The following is a 25,784-nucleotide window of genomic DNA, read 5'->3' as shown; positions in this document are numbered from 1 at the left end:
ATAACATACACTGGAGTATGATATGGTCCTCAAACTCATTGAATCCTGTCAAACCACGTCAGCATGGAGCACAGATGTTAAATGAGGATGATGAAGCACAAAGTCATGCATATTGGGAGTCCACACAATTTCCATCTAAATTCAACTCAAAAGGCATTGGTCAACCTAAAGCTATACTCTGCCATGGGACTGAACCCCAAACCACATGGTTAGGAGCAAACTTCTCAACCATACAGCCATACCTGCACTTATCTTTAGTTTAGAAAAACCGGTCAAATTCAGACCTGGTTTGATGATTAATTACAAAAACAACAATTCTTAATGACAAAGACTTAAAGGATTGAGAAGTCTTTGAAAACATGTGTTTCAGAGAAAAAAGGAATTTAAAAAAGAAATAAAGATAATAAATACCTTCACACTGAAGTTCATTGTCAGCCTTAGGTTGCATGCCCTTCGCGCAAAAACACTTAGGTCCTTGTAAGGTTTCTCGGCAGCCATAACTACACGCTTTGTGAGTACAGCCTCGATTTACTAGAAACAAAAAACAAAACAATACAATTTTACAGTGAGAAACATCATGTCATCATCATATATATATATATATATATATATATATATATATATATATATATATATATATAGAGAGAGAGAGAGAGAGAGAGAGAGAGACAGAGACAGAGACAGAGAGACAGACAGATAGATAGATAGATAGATGATAGATACGTATATGTGTATATATGTATGTATATAAATTCTTATACTCAAGCTAGGCATTAGATTTAGTTGATCAAATCAATCCTAGCACTTATTTTTTTAAGTCCTAGTACTTACTTTATTGGTTTCTTTTAGCCAAACTGCTAAATTGCTGAGAAGTAAATGAACCACCGCTGGTTGTCAAGTTGTGAAAGACACACGCACACAAAATGGCTTCCATGCAGTTTCCATTTACCAAATTCACTCACAAGGTATTGATTGGCCTTGAGCAATAGTGGAAAACCACTTGCCCAAAATGATGTGCTGTGAGACTGGACCAGAGACTACATGGTTGCAAAGCAAACTTCTTGTGTGCACATGTACACACACATACATGCTTATATAAAGCATAAATTCAGGAAGTACAAAAGTTAAAAACAGATTTATTTAACCGTGTGACATCCATAGGGTTACATCCATTTCACAACCTTATTCAAATCGTATTAATTTCAGTATACAAGAAACTGTGTGTACACATCTGCATTAATATATGTATGCAGCATTATACAATACCATTGTATAATCACGAATTAATGCAAAGAAAACTAGCTCAATTAGATTAGATTAGTCAATTAAATTGAACCCAAAATTTAACTGGTACTTATATTTATTAGCGCTGTTAATAGTACAGAAACCTACACACCCAATACACAAACAATAAATTAACATTTCAGTTTAAGTTGTCTATTACTTCCTAACTTTAGTACTGTTTGATTAGTCTTGTAATTAATAAAAATATTACTGTAACTAAACAACATAAAACTCCTTCAATAAATTAGAAAAACACTCATACTGTATGTAATATATATATATAAACTGGCACTAAGTCACTCACGACAATGAGGTTTCCTGTTGATCTAATCAATGGAACAGCCTGCTTGTTTAATTAATGTGCAAGTGACTGACCAATCCAGAGACAAGTGTATCCTGCATGTAATTCTCAGAGAGATTCAGCGTGACACAGAATGCAACAAGGAGGGCTCTTTAAATTACAGCTGCAACTCATTTTTGCTGACTGATTGGGCAAGAACAACGTGAAGTAAAGTGTCTTGCTCAAGGACACAATGCATTGTCTGAAATCACTTCTGACCTTAAGACCATGAACTGAATACCCTAACCAATAAGCCATGCACTTTCACACACACACACACACATATATATATACTAATAGAAAGACTGCCCTCCAGGCAGTTTTCTGCTAGCCACATGATAATATTTTCACATTTGATTTGCAATTCTAAACATTTTTATGATATTGTCTGCCGTCATGCCTTTGCTGCTAAATGTTCTTTTCAGTTGCATATTTTGGCATTCTTTTGCTTGAACCTGCAGAAATGCCAAAATGAACAGCTGGTTTTGTTTGTTAATTTCTGTAAAAAATTTTTATCTATTTACTTTTGTTTTAAAGTGAAAGAGATGAGAAAGTGAAAGATGTATGTACGTGTATATGAAATGGATGCCTGTGTCTGTGAGAGAGAAAGAGAGAGAGAGTGTGTGAGTGAGTCAGTGCCACTTAGACATCACTCTCTCTGTCTCACACACACACACATACATACAAAAAAGATGTATGCATATGGATTTATGTATGTATACATGACAACACATCCCTTCACTCTCTCTCTCTCTCTCTTTCTCACACACACACAAACATAAATGTATACAAACATACATACAAAAACAAGTGTACATGTGTGACTGACTACAAATATACAGAGCTGAACATAACACGAAAAAAGTAAATAAATAAAAAAATTTTTACAGAAATTAATGAAGTGTGCTGGTTCAAGCGAAAGAATGCCCGTATTTTTTTGGACACACCATGTTTAATTGCAGAATTCTAATATGATACTTTCTTTCTTTCATGATGTCATTTTGATCTCTTGGCACTGTCACGTCAATTATTAGGCACTCTTGTTTGTCCCTCCGAAAGATTACCATACCTGGCTTTCGGTGTCTGGAAGACAAGGTATCAGAGCACTGAAGGCCAGATATAGTAACCTTTAGGAGGAACAAACAAGAGTGCCTAATAATTGACATGACAGTGCCAGGAGATCAACATATCATTATGAAAGAAAGAAAATTGAGATCGCTATTATTATTATTACTTTAATCAGGAAACCCTAGGTAGCTGTATTAAGAAGATTTGTAGTTTTTATAATAACATTACTTCTACTCTCTTAGCTGATTGAGTGTTATTCTACTTGTTGAAGTCTTACCACATCATGATATATATGCACACATACTCACACACATACATAAATATATATATACATACACACATAGATACACTACATAACATTGTGTGCACACATACATATACATGTATTTTTATGCTTTAGTCATGATAAGGGTCATGCCCATGAGCCAATTCAGGGCCTCCAGATTGGTGAGAGGGAAGAAAGGGAAGAAACTGTTCTCAAACTGGATGGTCTCTGCTGAAGGCACCCAAAGATCAAAATTAGACAACAGATTATGCCCATGATCCATCCAGCAACAACAGGAATATTCTTCCAATGGACTTCCAGTTTTTGTCAACCAAATTACAGACAAGACTTTGGTAGACTTGAGGCTATAGCAAGCAGAAGTGACTTGATTTCAGTGTTCTGCTAGAGCTAAATAACAGAAACAACACCAAAAAAATAAAATAATAGTTGCTCATCTGCTCAAACACATTCAGTCATCGATACAAGTTTAGGAATCCAAGATCTGACATTTGCCCTAGAACTAGATGCTACCATCACTGCAGCCAATGAAGAAAGTTATTTAGTTGCTTAACCTTAATCATTCATACAAAGTAAGGAATGCAAACTCTTACTGTTGTCTTGGAGCTAAACAACAAAGGTTGCTCATACATCGTATAAACTTAACACTTTTGATACCAACCAGCATGACTCTGACCCAGGTTCTATGACAGCGAGTTTGTAAACTTTTTTCCATTAAACTTTTATGTTAATTTATATTGTTCCAAACACCAGCTTGATAATGACAAAATTATTTTACTAAATTATTATTATTTTTTTTTTGTTTTTTTTATAATAAATTGAAACAAAAGCAGTGTATTTTATCAGAAATATGATAACAAATGGGTTAAATATTGTATGACTATCAATGTGTTCTGTATATTTATGCTCCAAACACCAATTTAATAACAGCAACAGTTATTTTACTAAATCCCTCATTTATTTTCAAAATTAACTGAAACAAAGTCAGTGTATTTCAACAGAAATATGATAACAACTGTTTCAGAGCTGTGCTGGAAATGAATGACAACAGTGAAGATTGCTTTTGGTTCAACCTCATTCAGATCATCTGTAGAAGCTTAGAAATCCAAGGTCTTAGAGCTGGCTTAGGGCTAAACAATAACAACAACCACAAAAGCTGCTCAGATGCTCCTCAACCACACTCAGTCATTTATACAAGCATTGAAAGCAAGCAAAAAAGAAAAAATATATCATTACTATATTGTTGCAAAACTGAAAATGTTTAGACTTAGCTCTGTCAAGAGTCCCAAGACTTAAAAGAAAAAAAGAAAGGAAGAAGCCCTGAAGCTTAACTCAGTTTCCATGGTGCTTATGTGACTACTATTACAACAGATTGTCAGTTGGAAACAAAAAAGGGTAAGAAATAAAGTGTGCTGATCCTTACCACAGTGAGTCCCTTCATCCGCTCGGTCACTATTTAAACAGTCGTTGACCCTGTCACAGATTTTCTCGATTGGTATACAGTGCAAGGTTCCTGGACACAAGTAATAGTTTGGTACACAGCTGAACCCTTTCACGTCTTGACCTAAAAATTACGAGACATATTTATGTATGTGCATACATGTGTGTATGTGTGTGATTGTACATTGTTCAAACACACACATACACACACACATGCTAACACAGACACATACATATACACACACTCAGCAAGAGTCACAACAATGCCAAATTAAATAAGTTAATTGATATTGAAGCAGGTGTTAGCATTAATTGGCTGATACTCTTGCTGAAAATATAATGATCTTTACATACGATTAACAATTCCAAAAATTACTTTACATACAATTAATATATATAATAATAAATACATTCATTACAGTTTTATAATATTGCTTCAAAATAACTTTCATTTGTTTCACATTGACATAAATTTAGTTTTCTTTACATTGCTTTTTTTTATATATATTTAGTCATTTACTCATTCTCTAATAAGATTTTTTTTTTTTTCAAATTACATAAATATTGATTTTTAACTTGGAGAAGAGAAATACTTGATCATAATTCTGATGTGTACAACAAGTATACAGGGGTGAGCAAAAGTAGGTTATACAGTTGCTTGGCTCAAGCATTCACTCAAAGTCCCTAGAAATCAAAAACTAGGGTTTCCAATGAATTAGGTATCTCTTGCAGATTCCTTAGTTGACTTATGAACCACTCAGGTTTAAAAAAGAAACTAAGAAATGAAAATAACATTCCACTGTATATCTACTTTTGCCCACCCCTGTATAATGTGTATACAAATATAGAACGACACTAGCTGTTATTTTTTGTCTCAAAGGAACCTCTCAAAGAGACTTAAATGTCAAAACATGCAGGAATTTGCTTAAAACACTAATGGATCACCAGATGCAGTATTTCAACTTGATTTGATCTTCTACAGTCAGTTGCAGAACTGTTATTTTAACAAGTTGTGTCTATTATCACCCAATGAGATACATCTGCACCACCAGATGCTCCTGAACCAGTTGTTGAGTGTCCCACCCATAAGGGATCGATACTAGATGTGTTGAAACAATTGTGATTAATAATAAATTCTTGTATATTCCACCTTCCATCTTTTATTTACCATATATATATATATATATATATATATATATATATATATATATATATATATATATTCTGTGAAGAACACAGTAGAGTACAGTATAGAGCTCATCCACCTTCAGATTTACCCTGTGCTATGCAGTAGTAGTATTATACATACTTTCAAGTTTGTGTTTGGGCATCTGCCGTATGTGAATAGGTAATTGAAAAAATTAAAGTCAACAAGAAGGGGTACAGTTGGACATTTATTTTTTAATCACTACAATTGTTTCAACTCACTGTCGTTCTTCAGGTAGTTGATTATGCAACTGTTCCCCTGCATTATGAGAATTGTGTTTCCTCAGGCGATATGTAAATATTGTCTCTGTAAGTTTAAAATCCTTGGCTTCAAGAACACCCTATCTGTCTTATCATTGCCTGAATTTAGTAGTAGTTACTTAGCTTATCAGGGTGTTTTTTTTTTTTGCTGAAGGACTGTTGGCAGACTGCTTTGAATGTGTAGATGTAGTGAGATGGTGATTCTGGTCCTGTTAAAAAGGTTGCCGTTTTAAAGGGATTAGTATTTTATTTCTTTGTACTGCTGATTTGTTCTTCATGGTTGGTTACACATGTGATTGTTCTTAGCTGGCCTTTAAGATTTAACACTTGGACACATACACACAGATCTATGCATACATATTACACACACACATACATATACTATTGTAGGAAATCTGCATGTCTGCTCAGGAACCAATGCATGTGCAAAATAACATCATATACAAATGCACAATCACCACAACACAAATATGCATACATAGGAGCCTCTGCAAACCAATTTAAGGTTTGTTATTACAACCATGTCTCCTCATTTCAAAAGATAAGCTGGCGACACGCAACATCACCAGTGAACCTAATATGAAGATTAAAGGAAGGAAAAATAAGTTACGAAATAGAATGGTCAATAATAAAAAATGCACAACCATATAATACACTATCTGGTGTATGTGACCTGTGCTTTGATGAAGCCTTGTGCATCCTGTTAAATAATGAAAACAAGGTTAAACAAGCATATTGAGAAAATACTAAGATGTAACCACCGTGCCAAATATTCATTTTCAAGATTCAGCAGTGTGAAATAATAATAATAATAATTCAGTGAACTCTCTCCCTCTCTTCCTCCTCCATATGCATGTGTATATGTGTGTTAGGTTGTATTTCTCTCTTTATATATATGTAACTGTACCTGTCCACGTGTTTACAATGCATGACTATATGTATGTTTATGTATGCGAGTGTATGGTGTATGTATGTACATATATTCATGTGTGTGTAAATATATGCATATGTATGTGTATATATATATATATATATATATATATATATATATATATATATATATAGATAGATAGATAGATAGATAGATAGATAGATAGATAGATAGATAGATAGATAGATAGATGTGTGTGTGTGTGTGTGTGCATGTGTCTGAGCATTGAATTTTAAAGGCCAGCTAAGGACAATCGCATGTGTAAACAGCGATGAAAAACAAATCAGCAGTACAATGAAATATAATACTAATCCTTTTAAAAAGGTAATCACTTTAACAGTACCTAAATCACCATTCCACTACATCTACAAATTCAAAGTAGTCTGCCAACAGCCCTTCAGCAAAAAAAAACATCCTGATAAGCTTAGTGACTACTACTAAATTCAGGCCACAACAAACAGATAAGATGTTCTTGAAGCTGAGGATTTTTAAACTTATAGAGACAATATTTACATATCGCCTGAAGAAACACAACTAGATCTCATAATGCAGGAAACAGTTGCATAACCAAGTATTTGCATACCTGGAGAACTACATTGCATTGAAACAATTGTAGTGATTAAATAATAAATGTCGAATTGTATCCTTTCTTGTTGACTCCAATTTTTTCAATTATATATATATATATATATATATATATATATATATATATATATAATATATATATATATATATACATATAAAACTTTCACACAGATCAGTAAATGGTTTTGTTTACCTATTTTTATATAGGAACGAATATTTTAGGGTTAGCTCAATGTTCAAAGTATTTGTCACTGAGGAGTCTGGTAATCCATTAGCTTTCTGAGCCAAGTCCCGTGTTTCAATTACTACAGTTAGAGCTATTCAATATTTGTATGGATGTTAATGTTATACACACACCAATATTTTAATGTTTCAAGTGTGTATGTTAATAAATTGATCACATTGACCTCAGTTGTTAACAACTGCTTTACTTCTTCAGTATTGAAATGATCAGATGAAGTCAATCTCAGTGGGATTCATACTTGGAACTTCAAGAGGAACCAATAAATACTACAAAGCATTATTCTTGTTCAATGCCCTACCAATTTTGTTCACCCACAGACCTTACAATTAACAACATAAACCTTATGCCGCACACCCAACCTTTGTTATCATATTTTATGTTAATTCTTAAAAACCCATCTTTTATGTTTTCAAACTAGTTAATCCCTATCAATGTTTTAGTTTGTATTGTTATTGTGACTTTGGTGAAGTTAGCTTAGTCATGTATTGAACATATACAGGCACAGCTGTGTGGTAAGAAACACCCAACTTCATAGTTCTGGGTTCAGTCCCAGTGTGTGGCACCTTGGGCAACTGTCTTTTACTATAGCTTCAGGTCAACTAAAGCCTTGTGAGTAGATTTCGTAGACAGAAGCTGAAAGAAGCCCACCATGTATGTATATCGAAATATCTACATGTGTGTGTCTTAGTGTCTGTGTTTATCCCCCCCACCACCACCACTAGAACTGCTTGACAATCATTGCTGGTGTGTCTGCATCCCTGTAACTGAGCAGTTCAGCAAAAGAGTCCAATAAAATAAGTACCAGGCTTTAAAAAAAGAATAAAAGTACTGGATTTGCTTCATTCAACTAAATTCTTGAAGGCAATATTCCAGCATGGTCACAGTTTAATGAATGAAACAAGTAACAGATAAATGAGAAACCAACAGCAGTTGTCAAGTGGTGGTGAGACTACAAACACAAAAGACACACTACAAGCATCCACACAGTTTCCATCCACTAGAATCACTCACAAGGCAATAGCTAGCCTAGAGCTACAGCAGTAGACACTTACTTGCCTAAGGTGCTGTGGGACAGGATTGAACCTGAAACCACATCATCACACAGCTATGCAACTGACTACATATATAAATTTTGTATCTAATAGCACTAACAAATCTTATGATTATATAACAGGGGCCTGCGAAACTAAGTTGTATGGAGTCAAATCTAACTATTTTAAATGATAATAATAATAATAATAATAATAATATATATATATATATATATATATACCAACAACTATATGCTGGAGAAAGCACCAGGAGTAGAGAGAGCAGGTCAGAATACTGTTACTTCTTATAAAAGTAAAGAGCTAAGTATGAGGAGAGGGTGTGTGTATGTGTGTGAGTGCATGAGAGAGAGAGGGGGGGGAGAAAATTTATTCTCTTTTTTCCAGGTCATCCAAAGACAACACAAGGAAGAAACTACAGAAGAGGGGATGGGAGGCAAAAAGAGAGAGGGGTGAGGGAGAGTGAGAGAGACTTCAGTTGTCAGTTGATGTATGGACATATGTGTCTATGTATTTGTGTGTGTGTGTGTGTGTGTGTGATACATAAGGATAGTTAACAATACCTTCCTACCTGCACACCTTATTGATAAAATTACCAAGGCCTAGTTGGAATAGGGAAGTGAAGATCATGAATAAACATGTATTCGTTCATGCAGTTGTTATTTAACCCAAGATCAAATCTGGTAGAACAGGACCTATGATTAACGGCAAGGCAGAGGCTCACAATATTTTATGGGCAAGAAACAAGAATGTGTGATACTCATACGAAACAAGAATGTGTGATACTCATACGAAACAAGAATGTGTGATACTCATACCTGTCTCAGCTGTATAATATTTGATTAAAAATTTAAAAAAAACACAAAAAATATGCTTGTAGTTATGTGACTTTGGTTAATTTCTAGTGAAGGACAAGTAGCTTACCATTATTGAAAGGTTTGCCAAGCACGAATACACATATATCGTGCATATTATCATTTAACATCTGTCTTCCATGCTGGTAGGGACTGGGTGGTTTGACAGGAGCTGGCAAACCAGAGGATTGCATCAAACTCCACTGAGTGTTTTGACATGGTTCTTACAGCTGCCCTTCCTGATGTCAACCACTTTACAGAGTGGCCTGGATTCCTTTTATGTGGCACCAGCACTGGTGCATGTTTACACATACACACACACACATATATATGTATATATATATATATATATATATATATATATATATATATATATATACACATACATATGTGTATGAGTGTATGTTAGTTGCTTAGCAAACCTCTTAACAATGGTAACTTACATGTCCTTCATTAAAAACGAACCAAAGACACATAACTATAAACATATTTTCCTTTGTTTTTTTTTTTTATATATGCATTTCCAACCACATGGTTCCAGGTTCAGTCCCACTGCATGACACCTTGGGCAAGTGTCTCCTACAATAGCCCAGAACCAACCAAAGCCTTATGAGTGGATTTGGTAAACAGAAACTGAAAACCCACGGTGTGTGTCTGTGTGTTTGTGCTTTTGTCCTCCAGCACCACTTGACAACCAGTGTTGGTTCAAGTTTGTTGAAGTGTCTGTAACCTAGCAGTTCAGCAAAAAGTCACCGATAAAATAAGTACCAGGGTCAATTTGCTTGACTGAAATCTTCAAGGCAGTGCCTCAGCATGACCACATTCCAATGACTGAAATAAGCAGCACACACACACACATTTTTCAGGGAGTAATCTTAATTGTGGTGAGAGAACAGAAGTGAGCGAATTGGCTTTAAAAGACCAGTTCAAAGAAATAGAGAAGGCCATCTGTTGTGTGAGTGTGTGTATGAAAATATTAAGCTCAAACAAATAAAACAGGACAGAGGTGTAAATGGCTGTCCTTTGGCAAGTTGACCTGTTAGTTTTGCCAGTGAGAGAGAAGGGGGAGTCAATGAGTAAGTGGGGTGAGAAACCAGAAGGTGAACTCCGTTAATGATTTATATTACAGCTTAGTTATTATATAAAAGACAAGAATACTGAAATATCTTAATATTAATGAATGGGAAATAATGTATGTCACTGAGGGTGTGTGGATGCATGTTTGTGTGAGACTGTGAAAGAGTGCATGTATGTGTGTGTGTGTGTTTGAGTGAAAAAAATGACAAAGTCTAGCTACAATTCTATTTATATGCGAGGAAGCATTATGAGAAGGAACCACTATTTGGTTACCCATCCTGCTAGAAGTAGCAGATAAATCTCCCTTGAAGTAGCAGATAAATCTCCCTTAAAAAAAAAAGAAAACACACATATATAGCAGTTTTAGATGTACTGTCTGGAAAAACCCAAAAAGATGGACTACTTTTGTCTTTGATCAAAGGCCTACCAAATTAGGACCAACCTGAGGCACAACAATAATAACCGAGATAAATTTAGCTAAGTTTAGTTTATTGTAACAAAGGTATAAAGCTACACCACCCACTCTTAAGGGATTAATGTGTGTGGGGGGGGGAGAAGAGAAGAGGCATGGTGTAGATATGAGAGAGAGGAAGGGGGAACATCCAATTAGTAATGCAATGTGCACATTCTTACATAAGTAAATATACATGTATATATGTAAATACATGCATATGTATATGGATACATAAACATATAAACACCCACACATTCATATATACATATATATATGTATATATATATATATATATATATATATATACATACACACACACAACTATGTGTATGCATGTGTGTGTGTGCACGCACGCATGCATTAACGGATAGAGTAATATTAAGAGTATTGAAGTGAAAGTTATGTGACTGCACTAGCAAATTGTAAACATGAAATTTGTTCAGAAACTGGAATTATTTATTTTGGCTGTTATTAACAAGGAAGATGTCTAAAGTTTCAGCTAGCACCGCTCATTAGCAGAAAGATGAAAATACTTTCTGAAAACATTTTAATTTTTTTTCTCTGAAAATAACTTTCCCCCACCTCTTTCTTGCAGCAACTTCAATTATTCAAGGTAAAATTAACATTCAGGACATGAGGATGTGCTTAACTCACATAACTTCTGTATTTATTATAATTTTATTACCATAGTGAACTATTATCTATGGAACTAATATTCATTGCAAATATTACATTCTTTCCTTGGTTTTCAGTCACTGGACTATGATCAGGCTGGGGCATTGCCGTCAAGATATTCATTTCATCAAATCTTATTTATACGACTGGTTTAAGTTTTACCAGAGTTATGTCCCTTCCACACACTTAATTACAACTCACAAACTATAAACTAACATGCATACTGATCTCATTACTATCCTATGACCTCTTTTCTGTTCCTGCATGGGTTGGGCAGGCCACCTCAGCACAGACAGTGTCTCGTTGACATGCAGGAGCTTTGACAGTCAGTCAATCTCAAATCTCCTCCTCTTCAGCCTACCTAGTTTTCACTTACAAGATATTGGTCAACCTGATGCTAGAATAGAAAACTACTCAAGGCACCTAGAAAGCTGTGAAGCAAACTTCTTAACCATCCAGCCATACGTGTGTCAATCTTTGTCCTTTGCTAATTAGTTTTCAACATAACCCAAGTAGCAAACTACAATATGGGTTTTGTTACATCAACAAAGTGGAGCTCTCAAAATCCTACAGTTCAGCATGCTACCTGTAGTTACCTTGACCGTGTCAGGTTGTTTGACATGAGATGGGACAGATGTATTTCACAGACTGGAAAATCCATTTTTGCTTACAAATTCTCACACACACACACAACCTGTTCCCACACTTGATCATAGATGTTCAAAATCTCCAATCTATCTGTGCCAAGTTTTTGTAGATGGTGTGCAATATAATGCCATATTTGGCCTTGTGTGTGCTGTACACAAATATGCATCCCTCTCTCTTTCTCTCTCTCTCTCCCTCCTTCTTGTGTGTGTAGGCACAGGCGTGGCGATGAGGTAGGAAGCTTGCTTCCCAACTACATGGTTCTGAGTTCAGTCCCACTGCACTGCATCTTGAGCAAGTGTCTTCTACTATAGCTTCAGGCCAACCAAAGCCTTGTGAGTGGATTTCATAGACAGAAACTGAAAGAAGCACATCATATATGTGTGTGCATGCGTCTCTGTTTGTTCCCCACGACCACTTCACAACCTATGTGTTTATGTCCCTGTAACTTAACAGTTCAGCAAAATACACCAATAGATTAAGTACTAGGCTTAAAAACCAGTCCTGGGGTCTATTTGTTCGACTAAAAACCCTCCAAGGAAGTGTTCCAGTATGGCCGCTGTCAAAAGATAAAGTCTATATATATATATATATATATATATATATATATATATATATATATAAATAGCCGCAGGCGTGGCTATGTGGTAAGAAGCTTGCATCCTAACCACATGGTTCGTGGTTCAGTCCCACTGTATGGCATCTTGGGCATGTCTTCTACTATAGCCTTAGGCTGAGCCAAGTCTTGTGAGTGGATTTGGTAGATGGAAACTGAAAGCAGCCCATTGTGTATGTGTGTGTGTGTTTATCTCCCCACCCCACTATCACTTGACAACCAATGTTGGTTTGTTTTAGCGGTTTGGCAAGAGAGACCGATAAGACGAGTACTTGAGGCTGATTTCTTCAACTAAGAAACCTTTTAAGGTGGTACCCCAGCATGACTGGGGTACCACCTTAAAAGGTTTCTTAGTTGAAGAAATCAGCCTCAAGTACTCGTCTTCATCTTTTAATGTCAGTGTTCCAGGCTGTCATAGGTTGGATGGTCTGACATGCATCAACAGGTCAGACAACTGTGTTGTATTCTAATATTTGCTTTGGTATTGTTTTTATGGCTGAAGGCCTGTCCTAACACCAACCACTTTACAGAGCATAGAAGGTGCTCTTTTTCATGGCACCAGCATTAGACAGGTTGTCATGTAGTTTACAAGACTAAGATCCCCTTTGACTGAATGGGTCTACTGTAAAGAGAGAGGGAGAGAGAGAGGAAGTTTTAAACTGGTAGATTAAAGGTTAATGTATGAAGGAATGGGTCAGAGAATGAAAGAAAGAAATGCACACACGTGTGTCACCTTACATTCTCACTTGGAACTATTTTATGCAAGAATTGCCTAACTCAGTTGCTTAACAGACAAAAAATAAGCAAACAACTCACACGTCTTGGATTGTTTGAAATCATTCCCAGAACCATCATGATGTCTGCTATTTGCTGAATTCCCTTGCAATTTACTAACACATATTTATGTTGCTATATACCCTGTTAAATTATTGCTATATACAGTAATTTAGATTAAAAAGTTCCCTGGGTAACCAAAGTATAATCTCTCATCATTTCTGATGAGATATAATTATCCCTGGAAACAGATCTGTAAGATGATTTCCAATTACTTTTGCTATTCAATGAAAGGAACAGTGTAGGATGCTTCTACATCATCTGAAATCTCCACAGCTAAAGTTCTCAAATAAATAACTACATTATACATTTCAGGTGTTCTGAATTAACAGTGCTCTTTATATATGCATAAATGTATATGTCCTTATGTATTTGAAGATATGATGGTGCCTGTTTTCATCACACTATAGTAAGCCTTAATGAGTTCCTGGATCACCACTGAAGGACTGATCTTCACACTGTGCTATCATCGTAATTGATATTTATTGAAAAGTTTTTAAAAAGATAAAATAAACAAAATTAACATCAGTATATACTTTCACACACACATTAATATATATATATTATATAGACATATAATGTATATATCAACAAAATACATGTAATTTATATATTAATGTGTGTATAACAAATATATATACATATATATATATAATGCATGTATTCACATATATAATGCATATATTAATATACATATAAAAGTTAACTTATTCTTGTACTTACGCTTCAAAGTGATTGTGCGCATGATATAACACTGGTACTCACTTAGTAACTGTAATATCCATTCCATATAAAAAAAAAGAACCATATAACCACATACTCACCTCATTAACTGCAGGTAGAGCAATATACCCAGGTAAACTTATACACTTACCAGTTAACTGTAGCTTAATGTAAACCAATAAATAAATAACATACAAACAAATCAAGAAAAAATAGAGAAGAAAGAAAAAACCCAAAAATTGAGACCGATTACTGGGATATGAGATTAATTAATTAACTGCATGCGGTGAGGTTAATTGCATGCCTGTGGGATTAATAAAGCAAGAGACCGGTTATACAAGGCATTGGGTCAATATGCAAGGTGTGGAGCAACTTGTACATGATAAAGACAGATGACCAGAGGCCAGTGACACGGTGCCGCCATTGTAGGCTATGGTCAATGGCACTGTTGATGCTTGTTCCTTCCTGTGAGACTATTATCTCAGCTGCATTTGCCTGAATTACAGCAACCCACATCGGGTATGAGATAACAACATAGTTCTAAGTGAATATATATGTTTGCTAAACTTTCATAAGAAGAAGACTGATGACAGTGACTTCAAAGTTTTGGCATTTTAGCCTTTTTAAGACAGTTTGAATGAGGCGAGCAAGTTGAAACTTTGCAGCCGATGTCACTCTTTTTCTTGCAGAAGTTTAATAAACATGTACTCAATTAAAAAGTATTGAGTAATCCATCAGTTTAAAGTTAAAGTTTTGTTTAATATATAACTTGACATAAAAACAAACATCAATACACACACACACACAAATGTTTGTTTTTATGTTCAGTTATAATTTTAAAAAACAACTTTAAAACAATTTTACATTAAATCTGATGGGTTACTCTATACTTTTGAAGAGATTAAATTTATTATTCTTATACAAGGATGTTGTTGACAGTAACTTTGAAGTTTCGGCCAGCTAAGTTATCATTGAACTGCAGTCCAACAATGGCTTAGCTGGACAAAACTTTGAAATCACTATCAACAACTTTCTTATATAAGAATTTGTTCTTTTCTTTTTTTTTAATAGTGGAACTCGAAGTTGATAAAGCTATAAATAATAGCATGCTAATATTGGGTTTTAAAAATAAACCCTTTTGATTAGAAAAAGTTGAAGGCTGTCTGTGTGACTTGAATCCACATCTTCAGTAAACATGACTGACATTCTGCCAGTAGATTAAAGCAACCCTTCAAATCTCTCAATCCATTTTAGAAAATTTTTTTACTGCAAGAATTGTATATTGTTTACATCAGAAGAATTTAGAAACTTTGAGAGAACACGAAATAATTTGTTTTGTTTATTTTCCACTGTTAAAAAAAATCACAAATTATTTCACTGATGTTTCTAAAAAATATCACAAATTACTTCACTGAAATTTCTAAAATTCTTATGATGCAAACAATATATATATATGTCTGTTATATATATATATCTTGGACACATTAAGAGCCACTATGAACTAGCAAGGGACTCTTTACATAGCTGCCTTGACCTACTGGAAATAGCAGTCAAATTATTATTTTACCATCATAGAAAGGGAAGGACATGTTGGATAATGTGTAGACCAGTATTTTATATATATATTGATATTGTTGTCTGAATATTACAATGGCAAGGTCATGATTGGAATGCTTCTTTGATTATTGTTCTGCTTGATCAGAGTCAGGCCTGACCTAGAGCTAAAACAACAGTAACAACAACAGCAGCCAGTAATGTATATAAACAATAATATTCATATCAAGCAAATTTAGTAAATCAGAGCCATAGGATATATTTAATGACTAAAATATACTAGAAGCCATAGAAACCAGCAGAAACTTTCTACATCAGCGGACAAAAAGAGATAAAAACATTTACGTAATGTTGGTACAGTTGGATAATTTTGGTGTGTTGTAGGGAGACGAGAATACTAATATTTCAGACAAAGTCTGTTAGTTTCTAAAATTTCAGAATTTTGCCAAAACAAAAGAATAAATGTGATGTTTATTTCAGTGAATAAACCAATGGCAGATGTATAGGTTCTATTATTATTATCAAGATATTATCATCTCCTGTGTTATGAGAACTCAGTGTATATGCGTGTGAGAGTATATATGTGTGTATGTCACCTTTTGTTCTCAGTTGGAACTACTCCATGCAACAATTATTTAACTCAGTGGCTAAAAAAAAGGGGGAAAAAAAAAATCAAACACAATGTCTTGAGATGGTTCCTAGCACCATCAGTACTATGACAATCACAATATGACAACTGCTGCCATCCCATCACTGTAGTCATAATCATCATCATCACTCCTAACATTGTCCTCATCATCATTGTCCTCATCATCACTGCCATCATCATCCCCATTGTCATCATCATCATCACACCATATTTTTCTAGTGTGTGGTTATCATATAAAACCATATTCTTCCTTGTGTGAACAAAGTGAAAGCAGTTTAGACTATTGTTGAATACATTTTGACATATACATACACACAGTTGTGTGTATGCATGTGTGTGTGTGCACACACACATGCATTAACGGATAGAGTAATATTAAGAATATTTAAAATTCATCGGAACCAATCGCAGAAATTCAATTTCAAATGATAGACCTTTTTTTCTTCTCCCCCATGGCAGTAGATGCAAGACCATCATCAATGACACTTCTCTTGAAATTTGTTTGCCAAAAGGTTTCGTAGGAAACTATGAAGGTAATGAATTTTGATGAAGTCATCTTTGCCAGTTAGCCATTAATAGATATTATATTCACTTGTCTGTTCTTTACTTGTATAATTCATGGATTTTTGGGTGGTATTAGAACCTGCCATTACAGTTCTTTGAATTTCTTAACTCCTTTCTGCTGTAGCTCTAGAACAAACATTTCTGTTTGTTTCAATCTAAAATATAATTTATTGCATATATTTACTGCAATTCTAAGCTGCTCTTTTAACAATATACAGCTATTAGGCCTCATTCACTTGATACAGGTTCAATTCCCTGCTGTTTCACTATACCAGTGACATGATCTACTACTAGTTTAAAAATAAAATAAAAAAACATTAAACAAGACCAAGAGGGACAATGGTAAACTAAATTATATTCCACATATTTATTTATGTATGTATTTTGCTTTCACAAGCTAAGCGATAAATAGTTTGCATTGAAGCAAATCTCTGTGGAAGGCAAGTCTTGAGAATTGAAAGAGCCAAAAAAATAGAGGGACACATTTTCCGCATCTTTAGAGAATTACAATGCAAAGAAGAACATCAAGTATGGTTTATTTATTTGAATAGCAAGGAAAGGTTTGGTACATAATGTAAGCTGGGGCAACAGACAGCTACTACTATGGCTATTACTACTACACTCATCAAATTATGGAGTTCTTCTTTCAGTAGAAGCTATGTAAAGGAGGACTATTTTACAGGTAAAGACATTACGCTTCCTATCTACTTCACACTTGAGTGGTTAGCAGTGGATTAACCCTTTTGATACCCAGCTGCTCAACACAGAACTTGTCACCTAGTACTATGATACAAAATTTTGATTTTAAAGCGATCTTTCATCAAACTTTAAACTTTCATGTTAATTTATGTTCCAAACTCCAGCTTAATAATGACTAAGTTATTTAATTAAATTCTTCATTATTCTCAAAATTAATTCATGTATTTCGACAGAAATATGGTAATAAAAAGATTAAGGGCAAAAACCTACTTAATTCCACATATTTGTTACAAATTTAAAGAATCAATGACCTATCCTACCCAGACTTAACAAATGGATGGACATAAAATAGTATTTAAATACAGTAAAAACAATCTTTTAAGAAAAGGGGAAAGCAAAATAAATAAATAAAACAACAGGAAAGGTAAATTTTGGGATTAAATGGAAATATTAACAACAGAGTTTAACAAATATAAAATAACCAATTCTAAACTGAGAGTGATTGTGTGTGTGTGTGTGTGTGTGTGTGTGCATATATGAGTGAATCTGTGTGTTTGTATATGTGTGTATTGTATAATGTTAACTTCAGGCAGCTAGAACCATGGATAAGAGGTGAAAATTACCTCCAAATTCCAAAAGGAGAAAGAAAAAAAATTTCAGAAATGAAAAGCCAAAAGCAGTAGGCATCAACGCAAAGCAAGCGATGATAAAAGTCTGCAATAAACCTTCCAAAGGGCGGCGCATAATTTCCCAATCCAAAAGAGCTTCTGTAAGCAAGCAATGATATAAAAATCATGAGGCCATCGTAAGTCATATATGTAATTTTAATGTTGAATGGGGAGGTATCTTTTGACAAACTTTTACTTTCACCTTATTGTATTTGAAAATGGTTGGTTGAAGACTTGAGTGCTTCCTTTATCCTTTTTTTTGCTTTTAGTTATTTCTTTTCCCTTTGTACCATGCCCTCACAAAAAAAAACTTTGGAGATGTACTTGTCAGGCAAGTGATTTGATTTGGGATCATGTATTGAAACTGTAACAATTACAGCTTAGAAGACATTCAAAACCACACAAAAACTCTTAACTTCAATCAAGCATTTATTATTTGGCATCAAAATTTTCATCACACTATCTGCAACCAGGTCACTGATAGTACCACTGCAAAAGGTTTGGAACATGGCTGTTGACCTGTATATAGGCCTCAGGGTTTTAAATATAATTTTTCTCTCTCACATATACAGGTCATGAAGGTACATAACGTAGAAGTTAGGGTATTGCACTATGATTGTATGATTGTGGTTTTGATTACCGCATGTCCATCTGAGTTCCAGCAGTAGCTGGGAAGTTGACCCTGCAATGCATTGACATACCATTCAGAGAGGAGTGCTGTAAATCTCAGTCACCATGGAAACCAGATTAAGTTTTAGTCTGATAAGTTCTAGGGTTCATGATAGACTTAGGTTTAAGTAAATACCTAGATAGGTCAGTCACTTTTGCAGTCATCATCTACAATGAGCACCAGGTGAGGACAACCAGAATGTCTGATTGGACGAGTGAAAAAGAAACTATATTTAAAACTGTGAAGTCTCTAAATATAGGTTGATAGCCTTGTTTCAAACTTGTTGTCATGTCACAAACAGTGTGACGAAAATCTTGACACCAAATAAAAAATGATTAAAGGAAGTTAGCAGTTGTTTTAGGTGTTTTTGAAGGGCTAATATTAGTCTTCCATACTGTAACTGCTGCACAAAAATTGTTTGAAAATAAAACATTTAGGTTTCCAGATACCAACAAGCTTACTCTTCGTCTGTTATTGGTTAAAACATTCAATTTTGTTGTTTTACAAATGAATGCCTTTATTGTGTAACAAATATTATTTCAATATATGCTACATATCTCACATGAACTGTTTAGTATTATTAATATTATCATCATGTTTTTGCTTTACTTTTTTTTCCCCCAGTGAAAACTAACATAGAAACTTAGTAACTGATATTGCTGCAAGATGGTAAAACTTAAAATGTTTTTTTCTTAGTTTCAGATTCAACTGAAATAGAGAATAAAATAAACTCACTTACACTACAAATTGAATGCAACAGATTTGCAGCATTTTCACACAGGAAATAACAACAGTGTCATAGTTGAAATAAGACTGTTGTGATATAGTTACAACGAAAGCACCAAAAGAAATGGCCAATACAAAACAAGAATGGTGTGTAATCTAAGCTACATACATTTCCAGGATATTTGGTGGTGGTTTGTGGCAGAAGGGAAGTTTTTAGATGCAAGGAAATATTACAGAAAAAAAAATCATGTGCAAAAGGACCAAGCTCAAACTTCCACCAATAAGTCAAAATAAATTTTAATTTCAAGACATTTAAAAAAAAAAAACATAATTTGCAACAACAAAAAAAAAAAAAGGTTTAAAATAAAAAATGAAAATAATAATGATAATAATAATAAAACTGCAAATCAAACGGGGAGAGAAAAAGCATGATTTAGGTCGAGGCACCGAAGCTGTAAAACTAAAATACTGCCACCCGAAAGCTATAGAAGAAATAGGCTAAATAAGAATTTGATTATAAATTAAAATGAAATTTAAAAGCTAAAAAAAAATGTAAAAAAAAAAAATGAAAATATAAACATACGTTAAAAAAATAAAATATTTAAGCAAATGATAATAACAATTGTAAAAAAAAATGAAATAAAAGTAACAAATGTAACTGAAATTATATAGCCAAGCAAGATAGCTTATACCATAGAAATTGTCTTTATACACACCTGTAGCAACTCTGTTCATTTTCTTATGCATGCGGCCTATGTGACAACAGGTGAATATGGTTAGGGTAAAATGCAACAAAATGCTGTGAAATACATTTGTCAGTTGATTTTTTTCGCTACACATAGTAGAATCGAAATGTTAACTTATATAATAAACTTGGGGAGTTTATTGTAATGGCAAATGGAAAATTAACATTTCTTTAAAAAAAAGAAAGACCTGAATTTTAGTTAGCATTAAAAAAAAAAAATTTAATTAAATTTAAGAAAAAACTCTCTCCCACTTGCTGTTTTAGAAACATTTTACTTTTTAAAGAAATCCTTTGAAAACCATTTAAATTTTAATAAACAAAGAAAACATAATTGTGTTTTAAGTTCTATAAAACATACACATGTTTCAGGAAGGCAATTAGACAGATTTCATAATACAATCAACACACCTACTCAGCATTCTCAGCAAAACACACACAGACACTGACATATGAAGTGGTTTCAGGTACCATTAGCATGACACAAAATTGAGAGTTCTACTTGATTTGTGAAGAGCCACGGCTATAACTTGCAAGTGAGAGTGACTTGGTAACATTAACATGTACCATGCCTTCACTAGTTGTTTTCATAAGCAGATACTAACAATCTCTTAGTCCAGCAGAACATCAAGGATATGACAGCTGGAAGGAGAGAGTTGTTGTAGCAATACTAGGCAGGTACTTATTTTCATCTGAGAAGACTGAAGCAACATCAAATGAAGTGTCTTACTCAAGGAATTGAACCCATGACATTATGATCAAGAGCCCAAAACCCTAACCACTAGGCTATATGATTTCACTCCATATTTGTGAAATGATTTTATATTTTCTTTGAAACTTCACAAAACAAAACAGAGAGCTAATAAAATAAAACAACAGCTGATTTTCACTACACACAGTAGAATCGAAATGTTAACTTATATAATAAACTCAAGGTAAATATCAGAGAAAACTTTTACTTCTCAACAGACATTTTATCACTTTTATATTTCACACACCAATACCAACAAAAAAACAAAAAAAAACAAATCTATAAACAAGCATGTGTGTGTGTGTGTATCAGAAAAATTATGATAAACGCAAATTTCTATCATTTGTTCCTTATATACGTTTCACCACTGTAGTTATTTGAAATCCCTACATCGGATGTTCCAAGTGTAATTGGATGCTGAACCACAACAGACCACTCAAGGAAACACTTTATTGCATTATGTTACAGGCATCATGAACATTTAACTGTACACACAAGATACACAATATATATTATCAGTGATGTCATAAAAATTTATACTTTCAAGAGAAACAGAGGATCTTGAAGTACACGTAAAGTTATAAATAATAACTTGTGCATATTGTGTGTGTTTGTGTGCACCTGTGTGTATATTATAGTTAGAATCCTGTCTATGGAATCTTATTTCCCATCTCAAACTCATTCCATGTAATGTCAAATATAATTTTATATTGAAAAATCAAAGTTAATTTTGATTCATAATTAACAGATGAGGGTTATTTATCATCACAAACATCAGATCAAGATGGAGGGTCTTGTTATATTTATATATGAAGATATGACCAATCCTGATATTTTGAGGGAGAGGAGGTAATTAGTTGATCCCATCAATCTGAATACTTAAGAGGTACTTCGTTTTATTCATTCCTGGAGGAATGAAAGACAAAGATGACCTCAGCAGCAATATTTGAACACAGAATGTAAAGTTACATAACCAATCCCCACTGTTCTGAGATGAGAAGGATAAGTCAATACTGTCAACCCCATTACTTGAATAGTATTTTATTGACCCTGATGAAAGGCAAGGTGACCTCACTACTATTTGGCCTCAGAATGTAAAGGAAACAGAGAGGAAACACTGCAAGACATGTTGTCCAATAAACCAACAATTCTATCACCCTCCTGTAGATTAAATAATATTTAATGGAGAATAAATTTACCTCTTTATTAGAAATGGGTTTAGCTAACAGAAAATTAGCAGGTATTCGTGGAAGAACCAGAAAGAACTTCATATGCGAAATGAGAAACAAGTATTTACTATACACACACATATATGCATATGTATATATGTGTGTGTATGTGTGTGTGTGTGTATATATATATATATATATATATATATATATATATATATATATATATATATATAGAGAGAGAGAGAGAGAGAGAGAGAGAGAGGAAGATGTGGGAAAGACAGGGAGAGAGGGAGAAAGTCAGAGGGGAAGAGGAGAGAGGAGAAGAAAGTTGAGAGAGACATGGGTGACAGAAAGGGGAGAGAGACAGAGAGGATGAGGGGACAAATGAGATAGGGAGGTGAGAGAGAGAGGAAAGAGAGAAAGAAAATACTAAACTAAACAGAAAGTTGCTGCTCCAGAGAGAAAGTGTTTTGATAGAACTATCTTTCAAGAATCTGCAGTTTCTCTCTTGTTGGTATTGGTGTGTTGATAAGAATATGGGAGGGGGAAAGAGTTGAAGATCAACAAACTCATTGGTAACCTGTTAAACAAAGGTCAGATTTAATTACAGATTGGACAGAATTAAGTAAATATTGACCTTAAGTTGTGTGTTGAAAGTTTTCTGAATAGAATTCTCCCCCTTCCCCCCATGGGCCTTCTCAGCTACATGTGTGTATAATATTATATATAAAATATAATATCTACATAATATATAAATATATAATGTAATATAATATATATTTATTTAGAGCACTCAATACAAGGTTAGGTATAGAATATGTACATACGTATAAGCTGACTGTTAGCCAATAGAAAGGAATGTTTATAAACAGCATTTTTTCCTGAGAAACTCAAGAGTTCGTTGATGAACAATTAGTTAACCTGTATAAATTTTACAGTATATATGTGTGTGTGTATGTATAAATCTTAACAGAAGGTTGTTATTTTAAACCAGTTTAAGAATAACAATGAGACATTTTCTGATGGAGGGGACAGGCCTCAATGCTGTAAATTTCTTCTTGACTGGGACTTAAGGTTTCATTCAATGGCATACACAAACACACACACATATACTCTTTTACTTGTTTCAGTCATTTGACTGTGGCCATGCTGGAGCACCGCCTTTTAGTCAAGCAAATCACCCCCAGAACTTATTCTTTGGAAGCCTAGTACTTATTCTATTGATCTCTAAGTTACGGGGACCTAAACACACCAGTGTCGGTTGTCAAGCAATGCTGGGGGGACAAACACAAACATATACACACACATACATACATACATACATATATATATATATATATATATATATATATATATATATATATATATGACGGGCTTCTTCCAGTTTCCGTCTACCAAATCCACTCACAAGGCTTTGGTCGGCCTGAGGCTATAGTAGTTGCCCAAGGTGCCACGCAGTGGGAATGAACCCGGAACCATGTGGTTGGTTAGCAAGCTACTTACCACACAGCCACTCCTGCGCCTATATATATATATATATATATATATATATATATATATATGTATATATATATATTAATATATATATTAATCAAAGTATAAAGTGTTATAGATCCATTAGAGTCAATCTAACAAGCAGTTTAACACTGGATATTAAAATTGGATGTTAGATAGCAGCACAGTTAAGTAATACCATGCACTCTTTACAGAGGGCAGGTATTGAGAAAAATATGGCAGCTGACTTATGGATTTTTAGATGCTTTTTCTTAACACACAGCCACACTTGCACCTATGAATGTATGTAGAAAGAGAGAGAGATAGACAGACAGAGACAGAGAGCATATGAGAGAGACTACACCAATGATGAGGATTTATGAAATGGTGTTGTTGATGACGTACTAAGTTCTCAGCTCTTTGATTGGTTAGAAGAAATTGTTAACTGAGGCTCTTCTACATATCTTTGAGTGAAGTCACAGTGAATATTGCCTTCGTTTTTTCTTCCTCATATAAATTCCCTTCACTTTATGTAGGATGTTTTTATTAATTATTTATTAATTTCATATCAAAATTGATGTAACAGTGCTGATTGCTACAGATTTGCAATGGGCTAATCACTGCTTCACTGCATATCTGATATCAATAGTGATAAGGGAGAGTCTGTATTTTATAGCAGAACAAATATCCCAAAGGACTTCAACTGTAAAGCACTCCCCCCCCCCTTTTTTTTTTGTCTTTCCAATGTTTATAACCACCACTGATAGACAGTGGCAAAATACACACAAACACAAACACACACATGGTATTGACTGTGAAACAGCCCAGGTATTTGCATAGATACCAGAATTAAATTTTACAAAGCTGTCATCATTCCAGCTATCCTCTATGACATGGAAACTTGGACAGTATACCAGTCCCTTGCTAAAAGATTTAACTATTTCCACACGTCTTGCATAAGAAAAATCTAAACATCAGGGTAAAATTCCCAATGGAGAGGTCCTAAAATTTGTCATACTTGAGCAAATCCATCCGTGTTGGGGTGGAAATGTCAGACTGCCTGACGATAGACTGTCAAAGGCAATCTTCCACGCTGCACTTGCAAATGAACAGCAGCGTTGATGCATGATGTAAAAGAACCAAAGATATTGGGTCATCTCATAAATAATGCTGGTTTTTTTAAAACTTCTTTTATTTTTCAAAATTAAGATAAACAAAGTTCTTTTTTAATCTAAAATATACTCTCCTTCATTTTCTACAATGTGCTTCCATCTATCTGGTAGACTTGCAAGGCCCCTCTTCCAAAATTCACTCATCCATAATGAAAAATACTCCTCCAGTACTGTTCTGACCTCATCTACAGAATTATTTTTTCTGTCCAAATGATTTTGAAGACTGTGGAATAACTGATAAGCAGATGGGGCAATGCTTGGTGAATATAGTGGGTAGGGTGTTGTTTCCCATTCAAATTGCTCCAGCCTTTGGAATGTCATCCTCGCTGTATGTGGCCAAGCATTATCCTGATG

At 34.2% G+C, this 25,784-nt stretch overlaps 1 protein-coding gene across 4 annotated transcripts in view; it reads right to left on the bottom strand.

Moving 5' to 3' along the window:
* The window catches only part of LOC106879043 (prolow-density lipoprotein receptor-related protein 1), a 315,430-nt gene that overhangs the window by 187,469 nt on the left and 102,177 nt on the right, over nt 1-25,784 (bottom strand). For 3 of the 4 annotated variants that reach the window (XM_089340178.1, XM_089340176.1, XM_089340175.1), the window contains exons 3-5: nt 20,816-20,851; nt 4,399-4,539; nt 412-531 (exon numbers count right to left, since the gene is read on the bottom strand). In XM_089340178.1, coding sequence (XP_089196304.1) covers nt 412-531; nt 4,399-4,539; nt 20,816-20,851 — 297 coding nt within the window. The remainder of the gene's footprint in view (nt 1-411; nt 532-4,398; nt 4,540-20,815; nt 20,852-25,784) is intronic. The other variant, XM_089340177.1, reaches the window with a different exon arrangement.

The sequence above is a fragment of the Octopus bimaculoides genome, chromosome 23 (assembly GCF_046866305.1).
Source record: "Octopus bimaculoides isolate indiv1 chromosome 23, ASM4686630v1, whole genome shotgun sequence".
In the NCBI taxonomy this organism is placed as follows: Eukaryota; Metazoa; Mollusca; class Cephalopoda; order Octopoda; family Octopodidae; genus Octopus; species Octopus bimaculoides.
Note: the sequence above shows the minus strand (reverse complement) of the source record. Positions and strands in the feature narration are given on the sequence as shown.